The 23,761-nt window shown below is 36.6% G+C and overlaps 1 protein-coding gene across 8 annotated transcripts in view; it reads right to left on the reverse strand.

Annotated features, from left to right (window-relative positions):
• The window catches only part of Arhgap5 (Rho GTPase activating protein 5), a 75,415-nt gene that overhangs the window by 45,958 nt on the left and 5,696 nt on the right, over window positions 1–23,761 (reverse strand). For all 8 annotated transcript variants that reach the window (XM_076550674.1, XM_076550675.1, XM_076550672.1 and 5 more), the window contains one exon: window positions 16,392–20,277. In XM_076550674.1, coding sequence (XP_076406789.1) covers window positions 16,392–20,111 — 3,720 coding nt within the window. In that variant the 5' untranslated portion in view covers window positions 20,112–20,277. The remainder of the gene's footprint in view (window positions 1–16,391; window positions 20,278–23,761) is intronic.

Here is a 23,761-nt window from a genome sequence, read left to right on the forward strand (position 1 = left end):
GACTATTACAACTGATGAGCTGAATAAAGTAGCAGCATTTAAAAAAAAAAAAAAATGGCTTCTCTATGCAGTGATAAATTTTTGAGGACAAATCATGAAAATAATCCTGCCATAATACCTAAAATAAAAAATAAAAAAAAATATCTAAGAGTAAATGTCACCAAGAAAATGAAAAGCATCTAAAAGGAAAACTACTAAACACAAAAGAAAAAGAAATTGGAGATACAAAAAGAAGCAAAGATTTTACAGGTTTCTGGGTTGAAAAATTATTAAAATATCTACACTACACAAAGGTATCTACATAGTCAATGTAGCCTCCATCAAAATACCAATGATCTTCACAGAACTAGAAAAATATCCTAAAATTTGTATGGAAGCACAAAAGATTTCAAATAGTCAAAGCAATCCTGGTCCAAGAGAACAAAGCTGGAAGTATAATAATAATATATGATTTCAAGAGACACTGCAGAACCCACACATTCCACTGTAATATGTATAAGGTCATGCTTTATGAAACAAATGGATCAATGGAAAAGAACAGAGATCCCAGAAGTAAACACACATTCCTATAGCCAACTACTATTTTCCAATCAAAGTGGAACAAATATACACTGGAGAAAGGACAAGCTCTTCTGATTTCTTAAGATTGAAATTTAACTGTCATCTCTCAACCTGTACACAAACAATTCAAGGGAGATTAAAGACATAAATGTAGTAAGTCTAGAAACCATAATCAGTGTAAAAAAAAATTTACAGAAAACACATCAAGACATCACTGTAGGTAATGGTTTCCTAGAAAGAACCCCAGAAGCACAGAACTTTATAAAAAGTGAAAGCCGACAAACAGGATTATATGAAATTTTAAAGCCTTTACACAGAAAAAGAAAAGAATACAGGGCAGAGACAACCTATACAATGGGAGAATATATCTGCCAACTACTCATCTCATAGAGGGTTAATATCCAGTATGTATGAGGAACTCAGACTTAAAAAAAAAAAAAAAAAAAAAAAAGACAAACCAACTAAAATGGGCAAATGATCTGAACAGGTATTTCTTAAAAGAAGCCATACAAAGCCCAACCAATTTTAAGAAAAAGTGTATTAGTACCACTGCCTATCAGAGAAATGCAATCAAAGACAGTAAAATACCGTCTCACAGGACTGGGGAGGTGACTCAGGAGGTAAAGTGCCTGCCACATAAGCATGAGGAACAGAGCACTGATCCCTAGACCTAAGTAAAAAGCTGATCATGGTGGTACATGCCTATAATGCTAGCTAGCTCTAGCCACTGAGTTTGGCCCTGGCACCCATGTCTTCTTAGCTCCATAAATATGCCCATACCCACATTTTTAAGTTTAAGAAAATGAAGACCTTTATTAACAGGCACCTGTAGTTTTGCTTTTTAAAAGCAACTGTTTGTGAGCACCCACATATGTGCGCTGGGCGGGTGCATTCATGCCAAAGCATATGTGTGGGAATCAAAAGACAACTTGCAGAAGTTGGTTTTCTCCACCATACCAGTTCCAAATATCAAACTAAAGTCATCTAGGGTTGGCAGCAAGTACCATTACCTGCTAAGCCATCTTACTGGCTGCTGTTTTGGTTTTGTTTTTTGGTTATTTTTTGGTGGGAGTGGGAGTTGCCAACACGGTTTACACATGAAATTTAAAAATAAAAATCTTCGATATGACCAGATATGAAGCAATTTGAAAATCATTAAAGGTATATTGGGTAAAAATTTTGTTCTACTCAAGACATTTAAAGTTAAAATAATAAAAAGCCTTATCATGCAAATACAATGAATACAAATTTAATTAATAAGACAAGCAACAACAGTGTGTTCACCTCCAATTTTTTCTTTATTTCTAACTGTTGGAATTTCACTGGAGGACACCTGTTAAGAGACGGTAAACTGCAATTGCCCAGCCTTATCCTGGTCAGCCTCTGGGACAGATGAATTCTCAAGTGGAAGGTGTGTGGAACAGTTGTTTCTTTGTCTTGTGGGATAGGAAACTGTGTCAGCTATGAAGTAGTTGAGTACCAACACTGAAATGTTTGCGGACCTTGGGTTTTAATTTGGTAACTCTTACCTTCTTCAGGCAGTCTTTGGCAAACACCAAAGAACTATGGCCATGACTCCAATACATCTTTCTGCTCTGCGGCTACCTTTCTGTTTTATGATATCAGAACCCTCCATCATTCCTCCCTGAACAGAACTGAGAGAGTATTGTCTATATTCATAGTTATTTCCACATGTAGTGTTAAGAACCTTTCCCTAATTAAGACTGCTGTTGCGCCAGGCGGTGGTGGCACAAGCCTTTAATCCCAGCACTCGGGAGGCAGAGCCAGGCGGGTCTCTGTGAGTTCGAGGCCAGCCTGGGCTACCAAGTGAGTTCCAGGAAAGGTGCAAAGCTACACAGAGAAACCCTGCCTTGAAAAAAAAAAAAAAGATTTCTGTTTGCTAGATCTGGACTTCTGGGGCATTGTGCCTCTACTGTCCATTCTAATAATTCTGCTGGTAATTGTATGGAGGACTGCTAGGATATGGATAGCATTTATAATGGTTACATTTTTGATACATCTTTGAAGTCCTGGACCAGTACTTCACCAGGCTCTAGAACATGTACTGTCTCCACATTTCTTGCTCTTTTAACATCAAATCCCAGTTTATCCATTTCTTACACTGTAAATGTGTTCCCAGGGCTAGTCAGATGTCACAGCTTCCTTGGTATCAGTTTGGTAGAACACCATTTCAGTTTCTTACACCGAACCATTTTGCTGTTTTCCAAACCTTCCTGATGATAACCTTCTAGTCTTGGTCACTGCACTTATCCTTCCCTTCTGTCTACTGATGACTGTGGGGTTGGGCTTGGTGCTGGAAGCAATGGAAGGAGTGAATCGGTTGCAGCCATTAGACACGCTGTACTTCTTCCATGGTAATAATCATAGCCTGGGAAGCAAATAGCTCTCAGGACTTTCTGGAGTTTGTTCTCTGTTCCTTATTAGCTCTACAAGTTTTAACTCCTCTAAAACTTAACTACTAGCAGCTTGCTGTTAACAGAAGGAAGCCTCATAGATCACAGTCAACACATACTTTCTATGTTGTATATATTATACATGCTAAAAAATAAGCGAGAATTGGGCACCACTTTTGATTTTGATGTACAATGGACTAGAGAGACAAGTGCTCACTCAGGTGGACAAAGGATCTCCCTCAAATCAACAGGAAGTGGTTATGCAATTATTAGACTACTGCATGAACTATAGTTAATTTATGAAGCAATGACTGAATAGCTTTGTATTTGCCTATATTCTCTTGACTGTAAATGGTGCCATAATCTGTTTGTGTGCACTGTTAGTAAATTTTAGTTTTTCATATAGATGGTATATTTAATAGTATTAAATAATGAACCTATTATCTATATATATTTTATGCATTCAACACATACCACCTGAACTGTGTTCAAATGCAATTCCCCCCCAAAAACTGTCACAAATCTCCAAGAATACATCCCAATCTCTCAACTCCTTATATATGGCTTCTCTTACCTCTACTAACATGCTATTAAAGACTTTTCATCCTTCTTAAGCTCTCATCGACATTCTTTCTTAGACTTCTGCCCTAAATATTTGCTCTTTTGACTTCCATGTAGGGCACTCCTCTTTGCTTTCCATTTCAGCTCCACTGCTCACAACTACTCTTCCACATAAACTCAATCTGAGCTCTTCTGTCCTCTAGCTGTTCCACACCCTGCAGTGAATAATCTAATGCCAGTTTTAAATCCTTCTCTTAGTACCAGAACTCATAAACCTAACTTGAGACTGACTGTGTCCCCTGGGATGTTAACAGATACTTTAAACACAACATAAAAGGTAAGAAGGAATAAGTGCCTTCCGAGGCAAACCATCCAGTTGCTCAAAGCCCAAACCCCTTCCCTTCGGCTCTTCCTGGTGAACAAACCAGAAGCACGGTAGTACCACTTTCAGAACACTATTTAGAATCTGGTAACCTTTCTCTCTTTTTTTAGTACATGTATCGGACAATAACACATAATGGATATTCGGTTAATCACTAACAGAAAAACATAAAACTATAGGCAGTAATCCAAGGGCTCTCTACTACATAAGGTTTTTGTTAGTAAATGCATAAAGTATTGTCAGTTTATTCACCAGCTAACTGGAACTTTAAGATTTATTTTTGTTTTATGTGCATTAGTGTTTTCCATGCATATATGTCCATCATGTCTGTGCATTGTATGTGGAGACCAGAAAAGGGTGTTGATCCCCTGGAACTAGTTATAGTCACTTGTTACCTGTTATGCTGGGAACCAAACCCAGGTCCTCTCCAACAGCAGCAAGTACTTTTAACTGCTGAGCCATCTCTCCAACACCATCCCCCGTCAACCATTTTATTTACCTAATTACAGATTCTTTTGATTGCCACTAAATGTTTGTTCCTAATTTTAAAGATCCTATCTGAATCATACCTGTTGTGGATATTGCTCTGTATAAATAAAATGCTGATTGGCCAGTAGCCAAGCAGGAAGTATAGGTGGGACAAAGAGAGAGAAAAATTCTGAAAAGTGGAAGGCTGAGGCACAGACGCTGCCAGCCGCCACCATGACAAACAACATATAAAGATGCTGGTAAGCCACGAGCCACGTGGCAAGGTATAGATTTATAAAAATGGGTTAATTTAAGATTTAAAAAAAAAAAAAAACTAGATAACAAGAAGCCTGCTGCGGGCATACAGTTTGTAAGCAATATAAGTCTCTGTGTTTTTACTCGGTTGGGAACTAGCAGGTGAGAGAGATTTGTCCTGACTGTGGGCCTGACAGGAGCTAAAGAAAAAAACTCTAGCTACACATACCAAAGAATTATTACTTGTAAAGATACAGGTCAACCTTAAATGAATTAATTTGGACACAACAGCATATAAAAACTGAAGAATTTTCCTGTGTATCATACCTGGTTACAGTGAAGGGCAGAAAAATGAAGGACTTTAATGCCCTCAAGAAACATCAAATCTACACGAAGAAAAAGAAGGAAACTTACCCACACTTCACTACCAGTTATTTACAGTGCATACAAAATAGTTGACTAAATGGGAAAACGACTGGATGCAAGGCTTAACTCCCGACTCCAGAAGGCAGGGTTTTACATGCACAGTAAGACATCAGGGAGTCCAGAAATTAAGTATCTAGTCTCTTAAGTCATTTGGCCCCCAAATATCTGACTGACTGTTATATCTAGGTTAAGGACTGAGAAATCAGAAACTGTCATTTACTGCTTATTGTACATTAGACATTTGTTCCAAGGATGTGCACAACCCTAATCTTCACAACAGGAGAACTGACACAATTATATGTTGTACCTATCTGATGTTCTCAGAATTTCCCACTGTATAGGATCGAATGACAAGGGCAGAAAAGCAGACAAGAGTCACAATGCAAATAACTTTGGTGGCCTCACTGAGGAGTCTGAATTCTACAGATACCACAAACAAGCTGTAGGAAGGGAGACGAGGCATTTCTATCATAAAGTAATAGAGAGTCTGAACTAATGCTGACTGGAACAGAGAAACTCAATTAAAGAATAATTACACTGTAAATACTGGTGATGATGTGGAGAAACTGGATAGACCATCCATTGCCAGTGGGAATCTAAAACGGTACACCCACTCAGAAAGATAGTTAAGGCAGTTTCCTTACAAGACCAAATATGAAGTGATCCTATGAGCAAGCAATTATAGTCCTATTCTAGAAACACAAGGACTCATTATTTATTTAAAAAAAAAAATCTAAGACACAACCTAGTGTCCTTCAATTTAAAAACATGGATATACTCAATCTGTAGAATATTATTCAGCAATAAGAGGGAACAAATCATTGAAAAATGCAACAATTTAAATAAATCTGAAGGGAATTATGCTAAATGAAAGTCAGTCCTAGAAAGTTACCTACTGTTTGATTTCATTCTTGTTGTTGTTGTTATTATTATTATTATTATCATCATCATCTTTTTTCAAGACAGGGTTTCTCTGTGTAGCCCTAACTGTCCTAAAACTCACTATGTAGACCAGGCTGGCCTTGAACTCAGAGATCCGCCTGCCTCTGCCTCCTGATTGCTGGGGTTCAGGCGAGTGCCACCACCACCCAGCCTCATGTAATATTCTTGAGTCACAAAACTACCCAAACAGAAAGCAGGCTAGAATCTGTAGGCAGTTAAGACTGGGGGAAGGGTGAGGAGGAGGAGACTATGATTAGAAAAGAACAATAGAAGGACTGGCTGGGGGTGAAACTGGTTTTGAATCTTTACTCTAGTGACAGATATACAAACTCATGCATGTGAAAATTTTCAGAACTAAATACACACATAAACACTTCAGAAACTGGGGAATTAAAAAAGCAGACATCTAATACCAATGCAATGGTTGTGATATTGTACTATAGTCTAACAAGATGTTATACTATTGTAGCAAACCTGAGATCTCTGTATGTCTTACAATGACATAAAAATCTACAATTATCACAAAATAAAATATTTAGTTAAAAAATGGCAATAGTCCAAGTAAGAAGTAATAAAAACTGAACTAGGATTGCAACAATGGAGTAGAAGCAACACATTTGATAGCAGAGTAAAGAGCAGCTGAGTATGATGAATAGCAATAGCATGTAGCTCTGATGCGTAGCAACATGCTCCTAAAAACACATTCTTGCTCAATCATGATGAGGACAGAGAAGCAAAAGCTATGACCTATGAGGAAAAACCTGCCTTTCTTACCAAACAGGTACAAACATGCCACATATAGCTGCCATCTTAGAATCACAGAGATCTCCTTAAAGACTACATTCAGCTGTACCAATATTTCTCAAACTTCAGCACTGGAGACATTTTGGGCTACCTGATCCATGTGAAAAATGGCCTATGAATTTTAGAATATTAGCAGCATCCTTGACTTATATACTACAAGCAACACTCAAATCCAGTGGTGACAGGCAGACACTGTCATATGGTCCCTGAAAAGCAGTTAATTACACTGAGAACCACTAGTCTAAGTTGGTGAAAATAAGGATGAAGACCTCAAAGTCTGGTAAATGGCTACAGATAACATTCCTGAAAAGTCTGAGAATTTTAACTTAAAAAAAAGAAAGAAAGAAAAGAAAAAGGTCCCAAGGCCAGGCACACGGTAATCCCAGCACCCAGGAGGCAAAGGCAGGAAGAACATGTGAACTCAGTTTGGGCAACACAGGAAGTCAAAAAGAAGAGAACAAATTAAGTCTGTTCATGAATCAAGATGAGGAATTCTAGTGTGGTGCATACAAAGATACATGATAATCTTAACTGCCTTTAAAATGCTTACAGTGGATGGAAAAAATATCTAGCCATAATATTTAAAAACAACATGGGAAGGGAGATGTCCAACAACATGTCAGTGTAAGAACTCTTTTGTGGACTTCGGACTCTATGAAAGTTTATTTAACTCCATTTAAAAGTAAACACACAAAAGTTCTGGGTATTGGCTGGGAGTCCAAATTGGCAATGAAAAACAAGGATGTGTGCCTTCTAAGAGAACTGGTCACTTTTCAAGCTAACCAAGTAAAATGAAAGAAGAAGAAATAACTGTAGTGAGGGTTCTTATTGACACAAGTTAGACAAACAACTTCCGACTTTAATTCAGAAAACTTTCTTCTGTAAGATAGTATCTTCCTAAAAAATGGTTTCAACGTCTCTAAGCCACCTAGTAGACTGGTTTAGTAATGCCATCAACAACAAATAATAAAATATAAACCAAGAGTGACCTGGACAAGGCACTGTCACCACATCTAGTTCTACAAGTGAACAGGTATTTTTTCTATCAAATATCTACATTCTAAAGAAACTAAGTTTGATAGTATACATGCAATTTCATTCCTACACCACGGACATTCCCTTTGACTTTCATCAAACCTATCAAACACCTTTCAGTGCTTGAATTAACTCCAGTGTTTGCCAGTCATTGTATTAGTGAAGAATGAGAAAAACAAAAACTGAATAAAGAAATAAAGAAAAATGTGAGTATATACCACCTCTCTCACATTTTATAACAAGAACTCTTAAGCTAGGGTCCACAGGTCTTTAGAAAATAAGTGAAAACATTAAAACTCCAGTAAAATTTTATGTATGTACTTTTCCAGGAGGAACATTCAAATCTTTCTTCAGATTTTTAATGACTAAAAACAATTTCCAAAAATTCAAAACAACTATTTTATACAAAATATAAAAACTATTCCTCATATTTGGATAACACTAAACAGAATCACAACATCACTTTTTCATACCCATGTATTCTGTGTTAAGTATTGGAGACATGAACACTACTTTTAATTAAAAAGCCTTTCTTTCTACTGAAGTCTGTCTTGTTTTGTTTTGAAACAAGGCCTCCCTATGCAGACAAAGCTGGCTCAAGGTGGTCCTGCTTCAGCCTCTGAAGTGTGGAGATCTCACAGGTAGGCATGTGTCACTCCATCCAGCTTTGGTTTTTAAGTCATAAACTAATTTCTGTTTACTTGAGGATCCCTTCATCCTTTCAGCTGAGCCATCAAGAAAACATTAGAGCTAGAAATCATAAAAATGTATCTACTGTTTTTCCAGGATTAAATACGATCATTTATAATACACTAAAGTTAGTAGTATGTAAACCAGAAATGCTATAAATTCACCTGTCTTCCAATAGTAATAGCTATCCATCTATGTATTAGAGCACAGCATCCTGCACTAAAAAGTACCTCCTTGACACATACTATATTCTTAACAATTATAATTAATTTGATGCAGAAATAAGCAACTAAGTTATAGGTCTCAGTAAAATATGAATTAGAAGTACTTTAAAAATTAATTAAGCATATTTCAATCTATATCTGAAAAAGAAATCAGTCAAATGTATAGTATAGGACATGCACAAGAAATGAGAAAGGGCAAAATATAAGTGAAAATATATATTATATAAGTGAACGTATATAAGACCATAAATTGGTGTGACCAGCACTGAAATGCTATTAAAGAAACAAATCTTAAGACTGCTTTTCTTTTTTTTTTTTTTTTTTTTGGTTTTTCGAGACAGGGTTTCTCTGTGTAGCTTTGCGCCTTTTCCTGGAACTCACTTGGTAGCCCAGGTTGGCCTCGAACTCACAGAAATCCGCCTGCCTCTGCCTCCCGAGTGCTGGGATTAAAGGCGTGCGCCACCACCGCCCGGCTTAAGACTGCTTTTCATTCATGTTGCCCAAGATGTTCTTAAACTCCTAGGCTCAGGAGATCCTCCTGTCTCAGCCTCACATAGCTAGGCTACATAGGCACATGCATGCCATCATATATGGCAATAAACCACACTTAACTTTATACAAATTATAAACCCTGCACACCTAATGATTCAAAAGATCATTTTAGCTTACCAGTATAAAATAGAAATAATAACAAAAGCCAATGTTTTCCAGGTAAGACAATGATAGAGGAGAATTTACAAGTTCTGATACACTGATATACCTTGCTGAAAACAATTTAAAATCAATTTTACTAGACTTAATTTCTTGAGAAAGAGCCAAGGGATAAGTTGTATCTGTATGAGCTTCTAGTATTGTTAGTCATATAAAGTATTCATTAAAAACCTTATTGGATAAAATAACTATCCTCTTTTGAAATAAATTATAATTACTAAACAGATTGTTTTGTTAATGTGTGTGTGTGTGTGTGTGTGTGTATGTGTGTGTGTGTGTATTACTGTGACACAAAGTATAAGAACTTTCACTTATACTGAATTCAGCTGATCATAGTGCAATATATTGTTAGGTCAGGGACATGAATTGTAAATATGGTATCAATTTTTCCCATAGTAGGCATTATAGTTTATCCTTTAGAAATTACTCAATGCTCTTGGGATAAAAGCTCAGACACAAACTCAGTATTCCTCTGACTCAATTCAAGACAAAAGGACAAAAAACAATGTTAGCTGGAGGGTTGATGGGGAAAAAAAAAAAAAAAAACTTTCTCATTTTCCTAAACATACGTTCTTCATAAAGGTGACTGTGAATCCTTAAGAGCAGAATTTCAAAGTAATAATGGTTAAGTAATTGATACCTTCCTCAACTGCTAATTTAGCAATAAATATTCCCCTAAAATAGGCTAAAAATTATGAGAAAAATAAACTTTAAACAGTTTCAAAGTTTTGTTAAATGAAGACCTGAAGACCTGCAGTAAATTCAATCCCAGCCCCACCAAAATCAAAAACTAAACAAAAAACAAGAAGAGATACATCCTTCAAGGTCATAATTTCTTCAGATGTCATGAAGTTAGCTGATATAGACTAAAAGCTGAAAGTACACTGTGCCTAAATTTATACTGGTTATAAAATTTAAAAAATTTTATATAGTTTATTATCTTTATACCGAAAAAGGAAGATTTACATGTCAAGTGAAAATGGTGGCTGCCCTGGTGGGAGGTTCTAGAAATTAGCATAAAAAGCAGGTAGCACAGCATTTCTTTCTTAGACTGGCAGCTCAGTCTATCCGATGTTCACTCAAACATGGGAGCATGCTCTGCCAAGTCCACATTACAGGAATGTGGGAGGGGCGGGTACTACATGAACGACCCATAGAACAGGTCACCTTGGCCTTTCCTGCTTTGTCCTCTGGGTGCCAGGCAGGTGGAATATGGCGTATTTCCCAGCTCCTTTGTTATCTTCCCTGAATAAAGTAATGCTTTCCTTTAACTATCTATGTGTCTCTGTTAAAGTCATTGTAAAGAGGCACAAGAATTTGGAAACTCCAGCTTCTGCCCTCTAGACTGAGATTCACTCCCGTAACAAAGTACTTTATTAAAATTGTTTTTCATACAGTATAGTCTGATCATGTTTTCTCCTCTCCTATCTCTTCCCATATCCTCCCCGACCTCCTTACCTACTCTATTTTCTGTGTGCTCTGTCCCCCCTCCCAGAGGGGGGAAGATCTCAAACAAAACAAACAGCCAACAAAACAAAAAGCAAAAAAAACAAAAATCATGGAGTCTGTTTTGTGTTAGCTAACTAACTACTCCTGGGCATGGGGCCTGCCCTCTGGTGTGGCTGACATACAGCGTGACACTCCATTACAGAAAACTGACTTTTTTCTTTGCAAGTAGGTATCAATTGCAAACAGCTTCTTGGTTAGGGGTGAGACCCCCTTGTCTACTTCCCACTCAGTGCTGGGACCCCATCTGACTTGAACATATTCAGGTCCAACAGTATTTATTTTAAAAGGGCAGTTTATTTAATAAAGACTGTTGAGGTTCTAAAGGCATATATTTCTAAACCTATGACTTACTATACTCTAAAGCATGTACTTTGCCATGTTCTCATCTATTCCTAAATTAGTAGTCTTTTCATGATGAAATTTTATCAAGCATTTTTTCCCTCCATGTATCACTATCATGATACTTTTCCTCCCTTGTTTATAGAGGAACTACATAAATCGAATTCTTAATATTAAGCTATCTTCTGTATATGCAGTATAAATCCAAATTGACTTAAGATTTTCCTTTTCTATATTGTTAAATGTTTTTTGGTCACTAACAGGTCCCTAATCCCTCATCTGAAAGCCAGCCATGCATTGTGAGGCATGCCTTTAATCCTAACACTTGGGAGATAGAGGTTGGAGGATCAAGAGTTCAGGACTAGCCTTTGCTATTAAGACCCTGTCTCAAAACAAAAGTCAAATTTACAGTAAAGGGGTGTGTGGATCTGTTAACTTTAAGAATTTTGTATAAATACTCATATGTATCATTTCTTTCTTATACCTTCGCTTTCTGGTTATAAAATTAAGGACAAATATAAGAATGAAGAATATATTCCTTTGCTTTCTATTCTCTGAAATAACTTGTATAAACACCAGAATTACCTGTCCCATAAAATTATCTGGACCAGGTATTTCTTTGGTGGGAAAATTTAACTGCTACTTCACAATTAAATCAAAGCTTTCTTATTTAGGCAAATTATCACACTGTAGCTTCTAGATGTTTATTTCAAACTTTCAAAGTAGTATGCACAACACTACTGACAGCACTCTCTGGCTATCTTTTATTTTCATGCACTTCTAATTGTGTATTTTTTTTATATGTGTGGGTTTATTTTAAAATTTTTTAAATATATTTTTATTAGTTCATTGAGCATTTGGTACCCACCTATACGTCCTTTTTATTCTAAAGTGTTATTTATGGCTTCTGTATTTTCCCAATCTTGCCAACTTTATCTATTGTCTAGTCTTTCTGAAGAATCAACTTTTTAGCTGTTGATTTCCCATGTGGTCTCTGAATCTGAATCACTTTATAATGAAATGTTTACATATTTCTCTTACCTAGTCTATCTACATATGTGATCCAAATCTCTTCCTGGAACATTCTTTATTTGAAATGCTTGGAACCAAGAGTGTTTCACATCTCAATTTTTTTTCTAATTTTGTAGCATCGGCATAGATAAGTTATCTTGAGGATGAGATTCAAGGCTAAACATCAAAGTCATTTGTTTCACATATACCTTATAAACAGTCCAAAGGTAATTTTGTAATCCTATCACACATAGGCCTTGCTTAGATCCAAACTAGTGCTACAGGTTCAATAAAAGCCCTTATAAATGCAATATTAATATTTCAGTACCCAAAAATTAAGACAATTTCTGTATCATCTTTCACTTTATCCAGACAATTTGATGCTTCTGCATAATTGAAAATTTTTCTCCATCTAAAACTGTTTCTTAAAACACATCAAAAAGAAAACCACTGATTTACTTTCCTTCATCAAGTTTTGTGAATGGCACTCTATGGTGATCCTTTTCTACTCTGTACACATTAAAAAAAAATGTTTATTTAGACTACAGTATCACAAAATAACAATTCTTTGTTTTCCTCTCCAACAAATGTAATGTATCCTAGCTACTGTTCTAAATAAATGTTCCTCTTTTTATCACAGCAATGCTAAGTATGATGTCTCTGTTTTTCCAGATGGCAATGCAGAGGTTGAACAGTAAGCAGTTGAGTCTGAATTCAAAACCAGAGAAGTCTGGGTCTATAGAATACCACACTGATTGCACCTGTTCTTGTCTAAAGTTGCATAACCTATATTTATCTTTTGAAAACTATGGACTAGAACCACTTACATAACTAAAAACTTTACAAACCTAGAACCTTATAAAACAATTTCTTTACTTTTTAAAATTTCAAATATACAAACTATGGATCTAATAACTAAAGCAATGTTACATCAAAGTCTAACACATTTCTGAAAAGAAGTCTGAAAGATGGCTGAGGTGACTTTAATCAAACAGAAGGAGAGTAAAAGTGTAACAAAGCTAATTCAACACTAGAGCAAATGTAGAAAAGACTGACGTCAAATGGAGGTAATTAGCAAATAACAAAAATTAAAGGCAAAGTATCCTATTTGCTAAGATGCTAGTGATTATTAACAGAGCGATTATCTTACATACTCTTAAAAAATGAAAACCCTACACCATTTCAGTTATGATATACTTTCAAACTCTTGAACACCATCAGATTTGAGAAGTGAAGGGGGAAAAAAGGACTTACAATCAAATAATTAGACAGCAAGGCACTACATAGGTGAATGAAACTTAAGAAGTAACATTCAATCCAAGGAGTTGTATAATTATTCAGTTGGCACGACAGACCATGTTAAAAATTCCAGAATATATTTGGTATATTCTTACCCTGCGCTCATGAGAATGTAACTAAAAGAACTGAATAATACTGAATCACTAAAATATAGGTCTTTTGAGTCTGGTGATTACAAATGTATTCTGAAAAATAAGCCTAGAACAAACTTTCATGAAAAATGACTTACTCATTGTAGGAACAAAAAGACAGCAAAATTAAAACCTTGGAAAACTAACTTGCCAGTTTTATTCAATTTGCTACATGGAAAACATTGAAACACTGCTACTAGTAGAGAAATTTTTGCATAGGGAATACACAATGAAGTACTTAATAACAAAGATCCCAGTACCTTCAACTTAACCTCCAAATGCCTAAACAAGCAAACAAACATACCCGCACTTCATGCTCAAGCAAGAAGGGATAAATGTAAACAACCAGGAAAGCCGATGAAGGGCATACAGGAACTTCCGGCCATTCCTGCAACTACTGTTTAAGCTGAAATTATACTGGAGGATGAAGAGTTGGACCAGTTGGTAAAGTGCCTGTTGCATAAGCACAGAGACTTGAATTCAGATCAACAGCCACATAAAAGCTGGCCTCATGACTAGACACCCTAGCTAACTGGTGAGCTCCAGGTGCAGTGAGAGACCTGTCTTAAAGGACAGAGAACAGGCCAGAAAGACACCAAACATCAACCTCTGGCCTCCACAAGCATGCATGTATACACACACACAGTCTGTTTCTCTCTTAAAAGACAGCAAAACAATTAGGATTTGTGAATCAAAACAGAAAATACACATAAAGACACTACTGAAGTGGAAAGATTATAAACCAGTGGTTCTCAACCTGCAGTGGGGATAGCCTGCATGTCAGATATTTATATTACATTCATAACAGTAGCAAAATTACAGTTATGAAGTAGCAACAAAATAATTTTATGGTTGGGGGGTCACCACAACATGAGGAACTGTATTAAAGGGTCACAGCATTAGGAAGGTTGAGAACCAACGCTAGAGATTCTTGGTGTTTATGAAAGTCTGAATAACCAAGTTGAGTATTTCTTATTTAAATTGCTTGGAACCAGGGGGGGTTTCATATCTCAATTTTTTTTCTTGTTTTGTGATGCCTGCATATAGAAAATGAGTCATCTTGAGGATGAATTTCAAAGCTAACATCAAATTCATTCATGTTTCACATATAATTTATAAACAGTCTAAAGGTAATTTTGTAAGTATTTCTAGTTTTCATTGTAACCTATTAGATATGGTAAGATATAAAAATTTTTCCATGGGTAGTTTAATGTTGGGACTCAAAGGTTTCAGGTTCTGGAGCATTTTAGATTCTGATTTTCAGATTAAAGATGCTCAATCTATGCAAATTAGCAGAAAATATAGTTTGGTAATAATAAAAGATATTAAGACATGGCTGGGGCCGGGCGGTGGTGGCGCACTCCTTTAATCCCAGCACTCGGGAGGCAGAGGCAGGCGGATCTCTGTGAGATCGAGGCCAGCCTGGGCTACCAAGTGAGTTCCAGGAAAGGCGCAAAGCTACATAGAGAAACCCTGTCTCGAAAAACCAAAAAAAAAAAAAAAGACATGGCTGGGTGTGTGTGTGTGGGAATACTCCTATAATTTCAGGAGGCTGAGACAGGAACACCACAAGTACAAAGCCAGTGAGGAGTACATAGTTCAAGGCTAACCTGAGGACCTGAGGAACATAAGTCCCTATTTCAAAAACAAAACCCAAACAAAGAAACCCACCTCAGAATTGTAGACAGGACTAACGATAAAAGGTGGTATGTGTAAGATGCCAGAGATTTTTATAGTCAGATCATATGTCATGAGGTCATAAGAATATTTGTTACATGTCTAGGCTACATGAAAAGACGATTTAAATGTTTATTCTACCAAAACAAAGAAAATAAATACTATAAGCTTAAACTTTTAAAATGTCTATCCAAGTCATTTTTTTTTTTTTGGGGGGGGGGAGGTTGAGACAGGGTTTCTCTGTGTAACTTTGGCACCTTTCCTGGAACTCACTTTGTAGCCCAGGCTGGCCTCGAACTCACAGAGATCTGCCTGCCTCGTCTATCCAAATCATAATGAGCAGTTTACTATATGCTGATAAAATAGAGTATTATAATTATTAGAAATATCCTTTTCCTTAATTGGGTCTAATAAATAGCAATCAGATGTAGGAACTTCACATTAATAATTTATTTATTAAGACCATAAATCAATCTGATGAAATGCTCAATGTAGAATAAAAATATATTGAATACTACCTTTATAACCATAAAATCCTTGAATGAAGGCTTATATGAAATCAAGTCACATAGTAATAGAAAGTCCTGAAATACTACTGTGAAAAAAAGTAGAAAGCATTAAATATAACTTTAATACAAATCTGATACACATAAAGGGTCTAATGTTTAACGCTATTAGATGAATTAAGTTATTGAAAATATAAGAGAAAAATAACATCCACAAGCTTCACACTTAAGAATATAAACTCATAAAGTATAAAGAAATAAAATGTACTAAAACTATAAAAACAAATCTGTTCCTACAAAATATTTTAAATTTTTAAAAATTCAAGAGATACTATATTTACTTACTGGTCTTAAGTTCTTATTAATGGCAAACTCACTATCTTAAATATATATATATTCCTTTTAAGGCAAAAGCGAGCACTTTTATAAAGATAAACTAAACTTACCTTTTTATCTTCCTTTACTTTGTGGGTTTTCTTCTTTATCTTCTTATCATCTACCTCCTGGTCAGATGTGATTGCAGGATTATCGATACCACCTTTCCAGGTTTCAACAGGCGAAAGCAGTGGGTCTTCTTCACTTCCACGATGTCTTCCTTTTCTTTTTGTTTTAGAAGTAGTGAAGGCCTCATCATCACTTGCATCTGAATGTGTTCTTCTATAGTATGACTTGGCTTTACTAAACAACGTCTTAGATTTATATTTGTATTTTGAAGGCCTACGTTCCCCGTGACCTTTGGAGGTTCTATCAGAAAACCCATTTTCTTCATCTCCTTGAGTGTTATTTACAAATGAGTTTCGAATTTTAATAATTCGGTTCTGACTATCATCTGGGACAACATAAATCTCATCAGAATAGCCCTTCTGTTTGAAAATTGTGTCAAGGGGTTCCGCATAGTTATCTGAAGAATCCATATCTTCAGGATGTGGCAAAGGCATCCGGGAAGTCTGTTTTCTTGGATTTTTACCAATACCAGCTTCAATTGTTTTTAAAAGGTTTGGATCCAGTTTTTTCACATTTGTTTTAGGTACAACTGGTTTAGGTTTAATAGGCGGAGGCACTTTATGGTTACGTTCATGATCGTGACAGTTTGGGGTGCTATGAACAGGATACTCATTTCCTTCTAAATCTAACCTGTATCTGGAGCGGTCACTGGGTGTTGGAAGCAACTGTACATCATCCCCAATAGGACTATAAGGAGGTGGTGCTTCTGTGTCATCATCTGAATCAGGGTAGTTGTTATAGGGAAAACAGTCTCTTGGAGATGGGAGAAAAACATCTTCACTTTGATGGGTGGATTCCCTTGTGTTATCAGACAAATAGGAATTTTCTATCATATTTTTTTTCTCTAGAACGTCACTGAAAAACAGAGTAAAGACCTCAGTTTGCCGATGATACTGAGATAAAGAATACAATGCTGTAAATTTAGCAGTTATCTCAGTTGCAATGTGTTCTCCTTCAGTCATTAACTCCTTGATGGCCTCATTTTCAAAAAAATCTGCTTGACTGTCAGTAACTGCCACCAGTTGTACAGGAATGGTATCTTGAACTTCTGACAGAAATGCGCGAAGCATTCCCATTGATGCTTTCCGTTTTGCAGAATAAACTAATATATAGCCATGAACCAGTTCATCTTTTCTTACTCCAATTGAGGAGTGGTATGACAATATTGTGATCTGTATGCGCCTCCTTTTCTCACCAATAATTTTGTCAAGCATTAAGGAATTACTCTGTCCAGCTTGAGGAGCACTGCAGGAGTGAGACTCAAGGAAGGGTGAGAGAATGAGATCCACACTAAATGGGTCACCACACATGGCACACATGACAATCCTCAAGTCAGCTTCCGACACATCCTTATTGATAGGAACTGGGCTCACCACATCTAAATTGTGTTTAACTGATTCCAATACTCCTCTTAGAGCTTGCTTTATTTGTGATTCATTAAATTTACGAGGATATGTACCAGTAGGTACATCTACAAAAGGACACTGCAATTTGTTGGCCAACTGCTGTCCTTGGTGCCTGAGAATTGGTAGATTTTTACTAATGGAGTCCCTCTGATTAGCAAGAATTAATGTAAATGGAAGATTAGCCATATATTTATCTTTTCTGATCTGAGAAGCTTCAGTTCTTATTTTTCCAATAAATTCCCCAATAAAACTCAGTGACTCAATGGAATTAAATACACAGAAGCACCCATGTGGTTTAAAGGCTGCAGTCCATAACTGACTCAAAAGGTAAGGCGATTTGGCATCAACAGGCCGAAGATCAAGTTCATAAATTTTTCCATCTAAGGCATACTCATCATCAGTGGATTGAGTCCTTATCTCATTTGCTAGTTCCTGGGCAAGGCCATCTTTCCCTAAAATGAAAAGATTAACTTTATCTATATTGGTACTATCATGATACAAGCGTAAGCGGCCATGATCCAACTGTAAAAGACTACTGGCAAGTAAGTGTTCCACTTTAATGTCTGTACAATATTGGCCACTGAGGCAGGTTTCTTTAGTGGGATGATAAACAAATCCTATATGCTTAAGTAGAAGAGATTCCCTATCAGGTGCAAGTTTCTGTAAAGCTTTATATCTAGGTTCTTCACTTAGAACGGTATGAATTTCACTCATTTTATCTGAACTTGGTGTTGCATTAAGATCTAAATCATAAAAAAGTTCCGAATGCTCAAAAAGCATTTCCTGAAACTCTTCTTTGGCTCTTTCAACTATCTCTCGCTGATGCCGACCATATACTTCTTTGCTATCAGCCTCAGTGATGTATTTGAATGCTTCATCCTCCATAACAAAACACATCACTTCCTCCCATGGTTGCCCAGGTGAAATGAACTGAATTTTTTCTAACGTCTTCTTGAATTTCTCCTTCATTTCCAGTCTTCTTTTCTCTGATATCAGATGTTGAACATGGTTCTGATAGACCTTTTCTGCTTCTAAAGTGCTCAGGAGGTCGAATGGGATCCGTCTATCATTGATTTTGTCGATGTGGTCAGTTTCATCCCAAGGGGTTTTTTCTAGCACCACAAAACATAACTGGAAATCTGCTCTCTTTTCCATTAACTTCAAAGCTTCCAACCAATTCAAATGTTCAATCTCTTCTAGATCAGGCAAGAGAGTATTGAAAGCCCGTGGTAAGGAACTTATATATTCTTCTCTCCTTTTTCTTATATGTTCCTGCTTGAGTTGTTCTATATGCTTTGAGAACGTATTTCTGGCCTTTCTTGTACCCTCTAAGTTGATGTATTCTTCATAATCAGGATGATTTTTTAATTTATTACTAACAGTTTTCCAAGTTGCATGATAATCTCTCACAGTCTGTACAAGTTTTTCGAACTTATCTGTTGCTGTGACAACAAGTTGTCTCTGTGTTTTATAAGCATCCAGATAGGGAATAATTTTAGGTTTGCCACGAGTTTTATCCAACATTTGTACCAATGCAGTAAAACATGTCTCAATGTTGACATTAAATCGTGCTGATGTTTCCACTACAAGAAGGTTCTTTTTGTTTGAAGCAAATGCTTGAACTTCTCTAAGATAATGATCCACACATTCATCACATTTAGTTGCTGCTATTATCACAGGCTTTTTGGATTTTGATAGCTGGACAAAAAGGTTATTCACAAATTTAAGTTGATCATCAAACTTCCTATTACATCCTTGACTTACATCAATACACAATAAAAATCCATCTACATTGAGCTTCCCTTCAGGCATTTGCTTCTGTTCAAAGTCTTGCTCCAAGCCTAGCTGATCAGTGCAAATGTACATTAGTTTTTCTGCTGACTGCAATTTAGAGGCAGCTGCACGTTTTATATATGGTTGTAAATTTGTACTTCGATGAGGCAAGAAAGTCTGGTCATCAATGAACTCTGTTTGTTCAATGACATGAATTTTGCATTCTACTCCATCTTCACCATTTTGAGTTATGTCACCCCAGTATAAAAAGTGATCATTGTTTACTACTCGGCCTCCAAAGTCAATGGTGCTAAGCACAGAAGTATGCTCTGGATAATACTCATCTGCCTTTGAGCGTACAAATCTATTGCACAAACAAGATTTTCCAACTCCACAGTTCCCTTTGTCTTTTTCAGTCCCAGAGAGTCCAACTACACTGACAGTATAGGCTGGAGGACGAGGCTCTTTGTTTTTTGCCATCATAACTCTTTTCTCATGTCTCTACATTCATAAAGGTAACCATATATACTTTTCATTCTGAAAATAAAACCATCTCAAAATACAGATCCTGAATTTCAGAATTATATTTGGTTCTTTGTAATTCCTTCATCACCAAAGAAAGGTCTTCAAGATCATATGGATCATCTTCCTACAAAGAGAAAAAAAGATAAAAAATCTTATGTGAGTTACTGAGTACACAAAGTCAAAATGTCCATAACAAGGTATTATGTAAACCAATAGTTGTAATACTGTTGCATATATGTAAAGAAACCACATAAACAATTTATAATTTACTTTATAAATGCACAGTGGCCTCAAATGTTAAGATAAAGCTAACAATAAAATATGTAAATCTGATAGCTCATTAACTTTAAAATGAACTCTCTACAGCCTCTATTAACCAAACATGAATTCTGCTTCTAATTACTCCATCCTATAGATTTGAGGAAATAAATTTTCCTTCTTTCTGTACTAACATGTTAGTAGTTAACTACACTGTGCTGCCTTTTTCAACTGCCTTACAACCCTTACTCAGTTTTGTTTTGACTGTGTCAGCAACAGAACCAAGGCCCTAACTCCAGCATGCTCTAAGCAAGTCTTCTTACAGCTGTCTCTCCAGCCTCATGACTTCAAAGTGATAACCAGCTTCAGGTAACAGAATTTCTCAAAATCTACTTTCCCAAAATTTTTGAATTTTAGGTTTTTTCCCCCCAGTAACTTTCAACGCTCCTATGAATCCTATTAGATTTCATGTTCCTCCCAAAATTGAGAGAACATAGCAAAGAGGAGAGGAAAAGGGAACAAGTTAAAAATGTAGAAAACTTTTAACTAAAACCTATTGCTGTGGGATGTTCTCTATGCTGTGAATGTGTTGCTCTGATTGGTTAATAAATAAAGTGCCAATTGGCCAGTAGCCAGACAGAAGTATAGGCGGGACAAAGAGAGAAGAAAATTCTCCAAGGCTGAGACAGGAGACGCTGCCAGCTGCTGCCATGAGTACCAACATGTAAGATACTGGTAAGCCACGAGCCATGTGGCAAGGTATAGATTTAAAGAAATGGGTTAATTTAAGATATAAGAACAGATAGCAAAAATCCTGCCACGGCCATACAGTTTATAAGTAATATAAGTCTCTGTGTGTTTGCTTGGTTGGGTCTGAACGGCTGTGGGACAGGTGGGTGAAAAAGATTTGTCCTGACTGTGGGCCAGCCAGGACCAGAAAAATTCCAGCTACAACCTATTCTCTTATCAAAATGCTTATACTTTTTAGTAATATCTCTTACATATGCTTATCCAAATACAGTGTAACTCTGGATATCATGGCTTACTGAGAAATCAGACTTGGGGCTGGGAGACATAGCTTAGTGGTAGACAACTTGCCTAATATTTACCGGCCCCTGGTTTTGATGCCCCAAACAGCAAATTCACTTCTGTTCTCCTATAGCAACCCCAAAACAATGAATACACACACACACACACACACACACACACACACACAGGAGGGTAAGGAATCTAAGCAAGGACTCTGGCTTCCTAAGCTCTAGTCAACTCAAAGTAATTCCACTTTTATCTATTTCTATCTTTTGACATTTCAAATTACTGTTTGGGGTACGGGGGGAGGGGGCAGGGGAGAGGTTTCATCGACGAAAGCAACTGCAAGCCAGCTAAACTATTCCCAAACAAACTAACTGCAGACCTTACTACTTAATCTACATCTTTCTCTGATAACATGTTTTTCTATGCCTTTACAAGAAAGTTTATTCCAAATTTGTACTAGTCTGTTTCCTTATTCTAGAGTGGAAATTAAAGCATACAAGGCCATCTCATTTCTGTTAGCCTAAGAGAACAAGCTGTATTGCCTATGTTTAGCCACTATCTGCTTAAGCTTACAGCAGAGACTCAAAAGGTCCAAAGGCTCTAGAAATCCACTAAAGCCAGTACTATGAATATGCTCACCTCTCCTGGAAACACCAAAAAGTGGGAGAAGGGAATACTTTTACTCTCTGTATTTGTAATGTGACACAGAAGAGGACCCATCATTTTCATTATGTGAATAGATTGTAAGCAAGGTTCCACAATGCTTTAAATTTACATTCATTTTGTATGTGTGTGGGCATGTATGCCATTGGTGTGTGTATAGATCTGAGAAAAATTTGCAGAAGTCAGTTCTCTCCTTCCATCATATGGGCCCTAGGGATCAAACTCAGGTTAGACTTGACAGCAAGCACCTTTATAAACATTGAACCATCAAAGTGGTCCTTGGTGTCATAATTTTTTTTGATGGGAAACTTGATGATGGGAATAGTAGCAAGCCAAATCACAGGGATATATTGGATATTTTTTAAAAGGTGTCAAGAGGTTAAAAAACATTTTCCACGCTATATATAGACACTTGCTGGTCAAGGTGACCCAATGTCTGTAATTCCATCATATGGGAAGCTGAGGCAGAAGGCACATCCAGTCTTGTATACATAACAAGTTTTGGAATAGCCTGGACTAAAAGAGGACTCAGTAACTCTAAAAAATAAACAAGCACAGTGATATGTACCTGTAGTCATAACACAATCACAGAATGCAAAGACAGGAGGATCAGAAATTCAAAGTTATCCTTGGCTAAAGGGCAACTTTGGAGGCCAGTCTGGAATACATGAGACTTTGTCTTAAAAATAAACAAACAAAAAAATTCCATGCCACTAACAACACCGCGCCCCCAACAAACACATACACATACACCTTTATAGTACTATAGCTAAGGAGATAAAAACCAGTAACTTAGATCAGGGAGTTGAAAAATGCAGTGTAAATTCAAATAATGAAAGGTAAGTTACAAGCTGTAATAGGCCAATGTTTGGAAAATGTTTTTCCATGAGTTAGGCACTAAGTAGGTTTTGCATACTAATGTCTGCCCTACTTCTTGAGAAGTAATCTTGATATATTATAATAAAACTTTATTTAGACACACAGATATTTGAAGTCTATATAATTTTCATGCACTCCAAAATATTATTCTTACAATTTTGACAGCTATTCCACAATGTAAAAGGGTACTGCATTACAGAGAAATAAATAGGCCAGATCTGACCCAAAGGCCAAAGTTTATAAGCCTTAGATAAATTTTTTATTTGTATTTTATGTATTTAAGCATTTTGCATGTATGTATGTATGTGCGCCACATGTGTACCGGTGCCTGTGGTAGCCAAAAGAGGGTGCCATGTGTGTGCTAGGAATCAAACCCAGGTCGTCTACAAGAGTAGCCAGTGCTCTCAGTCCCTGAGCTACTTCTCTAGCCCTGTGAGGAAGAATTTTTGTGAGCAAAAAAGATCTGAATAAAAGATTTGATGGGGTTTGGTTTTCAAAGAGAAGACATTCCAGATGTGTGATTCATGTGGAATAAACTGAGCACAGCAACCATATAGGAAAGCAGACAAATACAGTTAGATACAAAACATGCTTAAAACATCCTTTAAAAGGGCAAACAGGAGGTAGACCTTGTAAAAGGAAACAGAAGAGTCTAAAAGTAGAATACAAGATGGAATCTGATGGGCTTACAAAGTCCACAAAATGGATAAATGTTGTATGTTTAAGCACCTGAACCATCCGTCTCAGCAGAAGTGAGAAGAACAATGCTAGAC

Source organism: Peromyscus maniculatus, chromosome 14 (assembly GCF_049852395.1).
Source record: "Peromyscus maniculatus bairdii isolate BWxNUB_F1_BW_parent chromosome 14, HU_Pman_BW_mat_3.1, whole genome shotgun sequence".
NCBI classification, from domain to species: domain Eukaryota; kingdom Metazoa; phylum Chordata; class Mammalia; order Rodentia; family Cricetidae; genus Peromyscus; species Peromyscus maniculatus.